General features: G+C 35.8%; 1 protein-coding gene across 1 annotated transcript in view; it reads right to left on the bottom strand.

Annotated features, from left to right (window-relative positions):
• Window positions 1-10,421, bottom strand: part of SPINK5 (serine peptidase inhibitor Kazal type 5) — a 134,275-nt gene that overhangs the window by 69,365 nt on the left and 54,489 nt on the right. The window contains exons 3-6 of the mRNA XM_055086822.1: window positions 9,677-9,803; window positions 8,340-8,365; window positions 3,927-4,054; window positions 2,222-2,294 (exon numbers count right to left, since the gene is read on the bottom strand). Coding sequence (XP_054942797.1) covers window positions 2,222-2,294; window positions 3,927-4,054; window positions 8,340-8,365; window positions 9,677-9,731 — 282 coding nt within the window. The 5' untranslated portion in view covers window positions 9,732-9,803. The remainder of the gene's footprint in view (window positions 1-2,221; window positions 2,295-3,926; window positions 4,055-8,339; window positions 8,366-9,676; window positions 9,804-10,421) is intronic.

Raw genomic sequence — 10,421 nt, 5'->3', positions numbered from 1 at the left:
TTTTTCTCTTTCTGACTTACTTCACTCTGTATGACAGACTCTAGGTCCATCCACCTCACTACAAATAACTCAATTTTGTTTCTTTTTATGGCTGAGTAATATTCCATTGTATATATGTGCCACATCTTCTTTATCCATTCAGCTGTCGATGGACACTTAGGTTGCTTCCATGTCCTGGTTATTGTAAAGAGAGCTGCAATGAACACTGTGGTACATGACTCTTTTTGAATTATGGTTTTTCTCAGGGTATACTCCCAGTATTGGGATTGCTGCGTCAAAACAATAAATGCTGGAGAGGGTGTGGAGAAAAGGGTAATTTTTGATGGGAAAAATCTAAGCAGAGAAAGTAGATTGTTTTCTTTTACAGTTAAGAGGAAAATAACAACAATAAAAATATACTATAATTGCATTAATCTATTCACACACAGACAAGTAAACATCTAGACAGAAATTACTTGAAGGCAAACAGCCAAATATTAACTGCCTTAATTTATAAGAAAATAATTTCCTAGGTACCAAAACATGTAACCATAGGAACTTTATCTAGAGGTCAAAATTATAATTCAGGCACAAAATGGTAACAGAGAAGTATAAGGTCTTAATATTCTATAATTTTATTTCTTAAAAATCCTATTTCATTAAAATTCAGTAAATGTGTGTCTACATATGAAATCGTACCACTAGTAATGTTTTAAAATAGTAGGTTTAAGAATGATTCTTAATATTCTATAATTTTATTTCTTAAAAATCCTATTTCATTAAAATTCAGTAAATGTGTGTCTACATATGAAATCGTACCACTAGTAATGTTTTAAAAATAGTAGGTTTAAGAATGATGTGTGTGTGTGTGTGTGTGTGCATATTTGGGGGATTTTTGTTTGTCACTTTCTTGTATTTTATATTTTTAAACACCAATGATATATCAGTTTTTCATGAAGAAAAAAGAGGAGGAGGAAGAGAATGAATTTTATAGAGTAAGCCTCTCTCTAAATGTCACAAAGAAAGGCAGATTTGAAAAGTACCAGTAAAGTTTTCTGACCCTCACAGATTTGGGGGAACATAGAAGCAGCTCCCTTTTGCTCAAAGAGTTTGTAGTTTTTGACCAATTGTGTGGTGACTATGTTATTGTTTCAAAAGTGAGACTGGTTGAGCCCAGGCAAAGACTTTGGTTGACTCGGTCTACTGCGGAGGCTGAGGTACTCAGACAGTCCTGAGTAACACTGACAAGGAGGATGGTAGCTTGGTTAGACCAGGGATATTAATGTAATTTGGGTGTGCCTTCCCTGAGTGATCATTTTAGTTATGTGTCAGAGGCAGGAGAGGAGGAAGAGAAAGAAGATATTGGAGAAGCTACATAGGAGACCTGGAATAATATGAGTAGTTGTCAGAATACCTGGCAATAGCCCCAGCTTTGTCAATAACTTATTGTAAGATGTTGTAGACAGAGATTTCACCAAGTCTGGGCCTAGAACTTTTATTTTTTTGTATAAATAAGAATTTTTGTATAATAAAAAATTATTTATAAAGGGAAATGGTTATGTGTTGGGTTGCATCTGTATAGTTTCTTTCATTTTATTTAATTAAAAAAAATTTTACCACAGAACAGTTTTCTCCAACAAATATTAGCCCTGAATCCCAATTTGCAAAATAGATATAAACAAGCAAGTCTACTTGAATTAGGGGAAATCTCCAAGTATTAGAAAATATGTTCAGTCGGAAGAAAAAGAGGAAAAGAGAAAGGAAATAAAATGAGTCAAATGTCTGCTAACACATGTTAAACATTGTAGCCGGCTTTTAAAACTTAGTTTCTCATTTGATCCACATTCCATTTCACAGGTGAAAAAATTGAGACCCTGATATACATAAATTGCCCAAATCCTGAGACTTGAACTTAGTTCTACAGTCCCATGAAGTCTCTTGTTGGAGCTAAGACAGGACAGTAGAAATGAGAAATGGCCATGGAAGGCAGACATCACACTGGCTTACGCCACCTCTTAGCATCTGTCAGTGCCCCAAATGTTTTCAGAGTTGGGTCATGGGTTGGGCCTATGGACAAGCTGTACCAGATATTTAGCCTACCCCTGGACTACCATGTTCCCTCCCTTCTAAGTAGCTGGCCTCACAACAGGTATGATCTAGTAATTAAGAAATAAAGAGATCTGAATAGAGTCGAACATAAACTCCAAAGCAAATATGACAAGTTGACTCCAAATAGTCTCACCTTTGCTGGGGCAGTAGTCCTGGTGGCTCTTGCTAAATGCCTGGCCCTTCTCTGGGATTTTGCTTCTTTTTCTCTGGAAGATAGCAAAGAATAGAATAGCTCAGACATGCTTGACCAATTTTAGGTTTAACATCATACACAGTAAACTTAATTTTGGCTATTCCTCTCAGCTTAATCTAGCTTGTCAGAAGTGGAGGTATGTCTGGAAATGACCACAGGTACTGTAAATCTCTCCTCAGTGCTGAAATATATCTCAAATGTGGTTCTATTAAAGGCAAGAATCTTTACTGTTAACTGTATAACAGATTACCCACCTTAAACACTTCCATCATCCAGGTGGTCACCAACTCTAAAAGCCATTTATATCATTTTTGGAATGCTCTCTTTGAAAGACCATATTAAGATTGATCCAAAATCTACCCACCTGTCTCGGTCTGAGGTTCCAATCTCTAAGGACCCACAGAGCAAATTCAGCAATTTAAAGATAACTTTAATGCCTCATACAGTCTCCTCCTTTCCAGGTTAAGAAGCCAAGTATATCCCAACATAATTTACATAAGTAATAAAGATAATAATTGCGTGAGTGACTTCAAAGTGATAAATAACCTGCCTTGTATGTCTAAAGGCATTTAATTTTTATTTTAAATTTTTTTTCAATAAATTTATTCTATTTGTAGTTTCAGTCTCCTAACAAAACATCCTATGTAACAAGGAGGAAACTCTTAAGTAAATATTACACCTGCTGGTTTACATTCAGCTTTCAAGACACTAAGAAGGGATTGTTCATCTTGCCCTGGAAGTCCTCCCTCCCTAAATTTTGCCCTGCCTTCCTTCATCTTCCTACAGTGTCTTCATTAGTAGCAGCACATGTGATCAGAGCTTCGTTATCCCAATATTAATGACTATGTCAGATTAAATCCCTTGACACATTACCAACTTGGCATTTTAAAAGCTGATTATAACATAATTATCTTCAGTGGGTACGTTTTGTATTGGCTTGGTACCAGAGTTGAAGTTTTGATGGTGGTCAGAAACCGAGAATGAATTCCCTGTTCAAAAACAAATTCGGTTCCTTTGATTTGAGGACTTGCAACTGATAACTCAAGCCTTTACCACCTATGGAGTGTCACTGGAGAGAAGGAAATAGTTAAGAAGCATTGCAAAGATGTCAGTAAACCTCCGGGATATTAATTCTTTCTGAGTTGCGGGGAGTTGGAAGCCACAGTCAATCCTAGAGTCCATCTCATGCTAGCATAATCCTAGATGTCTGAAGACACTGGCAGCTCACAGAGTCAGGGTGTATCCTGAGTCTCCTGGTTGGCTCTCACAAGAAGAGTCTGGCATCATTCTCAGGGGTACAACAGAGTCAGGTCTTAACAGGCTCAAGAATTCTTTTCTCCCAGGGTCAGAAAACTCAACTTGGAAGTACATTCTCAAAAAACTATTAAGTGCTGCATAAGGTATTGATACCAGGTCCTCTGGGATATTTTGGAATACCATGAGTGATTATTAAAATCTTTCCGAGTGGGTGGCATTTATCCAACTTTACTTGATGATAGGTATCACAGTGATCTGCTAAGCATTTTTATTTACCCACTTAGATTTAGAAAAATATATTGGACAGAAAATAAAAATAATGCATTTAGTAGTTCAGAGAATAACTGGTAACTCAAAACACTTGAAGGAAAGATTAAACTTTACTCACAATATCATTTTGCATGTGGCACATTTGTTGATGAACACTATTCCATCAGGGCTTTGAAAAAGGTTTTTATCTTGGGAACAGAACAGTTTTCCATTTTTCATCAGTGCCCTGTATTCACTGCATGTTTCCTTGGGAAAATATGAAAAAAGTGTTTACAGAAACCTCATCAAAGCAAGACTTTACCTTCTAAGAACAATATTATTTCATGACCACCACCCCCTTTGTATGGAAGACATTCACTCAGTTGATACAGATAGTACAAATAAAAGTAATGAATCTGGATTGTCTGTTGGAGATTGAAAATTCACCTAAAAGCATTCATCTAAAATCATTAGTGAAATGGAAAGAACAAGGGACTTGGAGTCAAAAGATCTGAGCTTATTTTCCAGGGTTCTCATTTACAAGCCCAATAGCCATAGAAAATGAACTTCTCAAAGGCTCACTTACCTTATCTGTAAAAACAGAGGATATAAGTATATGTGTTTCCTAAGTTTTGTGTGGATTAAATATCATAAGCATGTAAATCCCTCAAAGAGTGCCTGATACATAACAGATATTCAATAATCAGATTCTCTACCTCTGCTCTTCCTGCTTTATTATTATAGTTGTTGCTATTGCCATTATTATTATTGGAATATGCTAAGATGATGCATATAAAATACCTAGCACACAGTAGTTCAATAATATTTGCCATTAAAAGGTATATGAAAATGTTGCAATATATTTGATGAAGGCCTGCTACATGTCACTCACTTTTTTTCTAGGAGCTTAATATTAATGGTGTATTTGCACTACCTAGTAAAGTACTGATTTAAAATGTTATACTACCTATTAGTTTAGGAAATCCACTGGTCCTTTAAAGCCTTTGTAATCTATGTTTTCTTTTTTTTTGTTTGTTTTTTTGTTCTGTTTTGACTTTGAAAAAACAAAGCATAAAGATCCTTGTACCAGAAAAAATAAATAAATCAATCAACCCTTTGCTCCAACTCTGACATATGCAACCTCTTCCAAAGGACAGATTATAGAATTCTATTCAGACTCCTATATCTTTATAATAATCATTCAGTTAATCAACAAACACTTATTATGAGGATACTATACTTTTCTGGGTGTCATGGATACAGCAATAAATAAGGCAGGAAGGATCCTTGCCTAAATGGTGCTTACCATCTAATAGATAATGATGTAACTAACCTAGCATCCTATAGACGGGAGGCAGTTGGTAGCACTTGCAGAATGAATGATTAATGGTGAAGAAGAATAAATAATTTCAGAGACCAGCCCTAGGAAATTTCACTAATGGTGACTTACTAAAACATCTCTAAGATTATTATCACTACCCAGTGATCTTACCTGAGTAGCAGAGCAATAATTTCTGGCAACAGACTGACAACTGGGCCTCTTGAGATCTGTGTCTGGTCTTTGATTCTATAGTATCTTATGCCAGTATTGCAAGTTACTGCTTAGCTGGCTGGATATAACTGATTCTATAAAGTCTAGATGAAAACATTGTCATGGAATCAGAGAACAGCCTGGTGTCTCTGTTATACAAATATATCCCTTGTGAGGTAGGTCTTAAAGTGCTGAAAACAAAGATTCATGATAACACTAGAATGAAGCTTTAAATAGTTTTTAGTGGTCAACTGAAAAAGAACATTATCAATGAAGATAATTCCTGAATTGGACTTCTCCTATGTCATAATTAGAAAAATACCTAAATCCTAGAAAGACACACATTTTTTTTTATATGAATGGACAACTGAGTCCCAGAGAACAGGTTAAGAAATTTGTTCACAGTTTGTAATTAGTAAAGATGGAAACTTGATGCTATTTTTCTGAGTTATGAGGTTATCCAGTGTATTCTCTTGGGAAATAGGAAAAGGCCATAAAAATTGAAATCAGCAGTTGTCTTTTTCTCTGGGAAAAATGAAATAGCCTCCCAATGACCATAATAGAGAGGGCTGAAACAGGAACAGGTCTGGACCATAAAGGAATCCTGAGTTGGTGAGATGACTTCCCAGCAACCGATGACTTGCAATCTCACTTCCAGTCTTTGGCTCATTTTTGTTTTGTTTTGTTTGTTATAGTTGCTCTTTGTGTTTTCTCCACTTGTCTCAGAGAAACTGCAGCCCTGTAGGGCCAAGCTCTTTCTGTTTTCCTTCACTCGCTGTGATATCGCCCAGTGTTTTCAATGTTTCCTCCCCAGGCATCATCATAAACCCCCCAGGAGCTGGCATCACCCCTGCTCTGTGTTAGAGCAGTAACAAGGTTGCCATGGCTTTGTAATAACCCTTCTGGGATGACAACTTTAAGCATATGGTAAAGATCCTTGCAGATTACTCCAGTGCTTTTCTGTGCTATTCTGGCTCATGTTTGTAACATTCAACATGTTTTTATGGTACTAGAAAGAACTTGAGCTACTGAACTTGGAAAATAAAATTTCCAGCACTATAAGAAAGACTAAATTAATAGTTTTCATTTCTGACAAAATATCCAAAGACTATGATCAGAAATATTTCCAGATAAATAATTACGTTTTATATTCTTTTTGCTTATGCCAACATGAGAGGTGGCTAAATTTCTGTTTTTAAAACGTTTTTCAGTGAAATAGAGTTCAATAGTATGAGAAATATCAGTGCAAAATTTGAAATACCCACCAAAACTACTACCCATTATCATAGACACTGAAAAAAGAAAATTATGGCTTCGTGCTCAGTAAGATTTACACAATACCCTTCTTTTTCCAGTATGAAATATCCAAATGAGCATGCTCTTCGATTCTCAAAAATCCAGGCTTTTTTTCTACCCTACCATCCCACTCTACTTATGCAATAGAAGTTTCTGAACCTCTCTTTAATCAGCAAACTTAAATGGAATAATAGAGACTATGATGGAATTCTCTAGAGTATTCCTGTAAGTTTCTTTTTTAAAAAAAAAATGTAACAATAGAATACAGCAAGAGTATTTTAACCACATTTATAAGAGTTTTGGTGTAGAAAAGAATCTTTTTACTATTTTATTCTTTCAATGTTCGTGGTCTTTGAGAAACATAGCAAATATCTGCTACATAAGTAGAAATATTTTCAGTCTGAAATAATGGCACGGTTGTGTGTCAATAGAATACAGCAAGAGTATTTTAACCACATTTATAAGAGTTTTGGTGTAGAAAAGAATCTTTTTACTATTTTATTCTTTCAATGTTCGTGGTCTTTGAGAAACATAGCAAATATCTGCTACATAAGTAGAAATATTTTCAGTCTGAAATAATGGCACAGTTGTGTGTGTGTGTGTGTGTGTGTGTGTGTGTGTAATGGGCTCTTTCAACGTGCCTTTCAAATAGATTAAAAAATGTTTAATTTCTATAGAAAATGATTCCTTCATTTCTCAATCAAAAGATCCCTGAGGGCTTCCCTGGTGGCGTAGTGGTTGGAGTCCGCCTGCCGATGCAAGGGACGCGGGTTCGTGCCCCGGTCTGTGAGGATCCCACATGCCACGGCGCGGCTGGGCCCGTGAGCCATGGCCGCTGAGCCTGCGCGTCCGGAGCCTGTGCTCCGCAGCGGGAGAGGCCACAGCAGTGAGAGGCCCGCGTACCGCAAAAAAAAAAAAAAAAAAAAAAAAAGATCCCTAAGAGTTGGTACAGACCCTTCCAGAGTCAGGGCCTCTGCCATCACAGGTGCTTCTACCTGGTCTGCTGTGAGTTACAAGTAACTTCATGATTCACTCCCACCTCACCTTTAGATCCATGTTCTAATGCTATCTTCTCAGAGAGAACTTAACTATCTCAAGAAGAACTGATACCATCTCCATCCCCAGAAATTCTTGTCTTCCATCCTGCTTTATTTTTCTTCTAGCACTAATCATTATTTAATGTAGTATATATTTTACTTATTTACTTATTAACTTGTTTGTTTTCTTCCACTAAAATGTAAGCTCCATGATGGCAGGGTTCTTTTTTGTTTTTATATCCCTGGCATCTCAAACAGGATCTGACATATAATAGATGCTCAGTAAATACGTATTGAATGAAATTTATACACTGACTAGATACAGACAGCCCCTTTTTGCATAATGATCACAAGAAAACTTATTTCAGCTTCCGATGTGTATCATGACTTTTCAGCTGTTAAACTGAACAATAGTAATTCACTAGTGTGTTTGTTTATGGAATTTTAAAGCACTCCTTTAGTGTGGTAGATTGCCTCTTGCAGATATCCATTATCATTAATACATTGACTGGTGTATGTGTGTGATTCATGTCTTGATTCATAAAGACCTGTTTCTGTGTTTTTAACAAAAGCTATTAGTACCCATGAGTATAATATATCTGTATTATAATATGAAGGTGTTGGCCACAGAACATTTTTCTCTAGGGATCTTGGAATGAATTCAATGGAGAGCCAAAGCAGGACTAACCTGATTTTCACCTTCACTGGCAGCATCTGGGACAAAAGTACAGAAACCAAAGTTAAGGGAATGTAAAACATTTAATGAGTAAAACAAACAATTTACTGAGTGTAGTATCTTGCTTATTTTAATGGCAGTATATTTTAAAACCACAAATTGATTTGAATACATTAAAATTTACCATGGCAAATGAAGCGAGGGCACTGCACCAGGCAGTATATACAGTCACAAAGATCTCTCGCTCATAAAGTTCCAATTACTTCGAAAAATAATACTTACTCATATGCTTTCTGACGCCCTCAAAATATCTAATTTCTAAAAGACCCTTTCAGAACAAAGTATTGCAGGCCTCTTTTAAAATTATAACATAGTACACCTATCAAATATATCCATTATAGTTTTAAGGTATAGTGTAGCATAAAGTTTATATCATATATATACATAAAATTAAATTTTCTGAATTCTGGTAGCTCTGCCTCCTCATTATAGCCACAAAAATTAGAGAGCTGGTAAATATTAAGATTAATTAAAATCAAAGAATAATATACTCTCTCATTAACAGACTTTTTTTGTACCTATACACATTTTTTAGGAAAGTGGGCATCATTTGTGTATAATGGTCTCCTCACTCTCCATCTCTGAGGTTTCCGTTTAAAATACGTAAATGCTTCATAGCAGGTTAAATCTAGGCAATCTTGTGTTCCCTTCAAATTCAAATAGCAAAAGCAAAAACCTACTTCCTAGCTCCCATAGAAGTCCCTTACCAATTAGATGAAATATTTTCAATCCATTTAGGATTTGAAAACACAAAAATAAAATTTGCTAGAAAGCACTAGTGCTTTAAAATAAAAACAGATGCCTGAATTTGATTTTTTAATGTTTTATTTACAAAAATAGTATTAAAATATACATATTAAGTACATCTAAGTTTAAAATATCTGTTATACACATAATTCATATCAGCATCAATTCATAGGCTTAATATCCTATATATGTATAATATATATAATTCATATTGTTATGAACTTTTATGTTTGGTGAGGGGAATATGGAGAAGAATCTATTAGCTTTTCAGAATTAATGTTGAATTAATGGAAGGATTTCTGATGGATAACAATTCAGATATCTCAAACTACTTGTCATTTCTAAAGATAACATAGTTATAAAACCACATATGTAATTCTTCAAAACTCTATGTCTGGCAAGGTATTTCAGGGATATATCTGGCAAGGTATTTCAGGGATATATATATATATATATACTGAAGAGGGAAGGAGAGAGACAAGTCCCTGCCCAGAGCTTTGGGATGTGTGGCAAGAGGCTTAGACTACAGGTAAATTGCTCACCTTGTATGAGGCAAAGAGCCAGGGTCAGAAGCATTGGCACTGTAGCTATCTTCATGCTGAAGATGATGTAAGTTGGTTACACGTCTGCTCCTTGCATTGCTCACCATTTGGTGCTCTAAGACTGAACCTGTGGAGATGCAGCTCACTTTTATAGTATACTGTGGGTGACACCCACAACAACAGCCAAACTGTAAAACCAGTTGTTCAAGGCCATGCTAAACTTAATATACCATATCAATTTAGTTTCCATCTTTTAGGATCCTGTCAAGGTGGCAGATTTGAACAGATACTATTTCTAAAGTAGTTCTAATGTGTCTTCATGATACCTCCCCTAGAATGCAACAGATTATGTCCAAGGACCCTACTCAAAGTTTAATACTCAATAATCCTATATCAGAACAGAATTCCTTACCAACACCAGAAACATTTCCTCATAGACAAACATGTTTCTAACCCAGCTCCCTTCATAAGTGGGAGGGGAGGGAAAAAGGAGACAGATTGGTTGTCCTACAAGCCAAGTAAAGATTTAAAGATTTCTACATCTGAAGAAAGCTCCTTATAGCAAGAGCACCTAGGATTCCTTTTGCTTCCATCTGCATCTTTTCTAAAGTGTCTCAATTCAGTGTCACAGATACATATATAAGTTAGATTTGATGGGATCAAAGCCCTTTTAAATATTGTTCCAGAAAACTGATCTAAGGCTATCCAACGCTGAGATCGTGTCAATATTCTGAATCCCATCAAA

The sequence above is a fragment of the Physeter macrocephalus genome, chromosome 8 (genome assembly GCF_002837175.3).
Source record: "Physeter macrocephalus isolate SW-GA chromosome 8, ASM283717v5, whole genome shotgun sequence".
Classification (NCBI taxonomy): domain Eukaryota; kingdom Metazoa; phylum Chordata; class Mammalia; order Artiodactyla; family Physeteridae; genus Physeter; species Physeter macrocephalus.
This window is presented reverse-complemented; position numbering and strand designations above follow the sequence as displayed.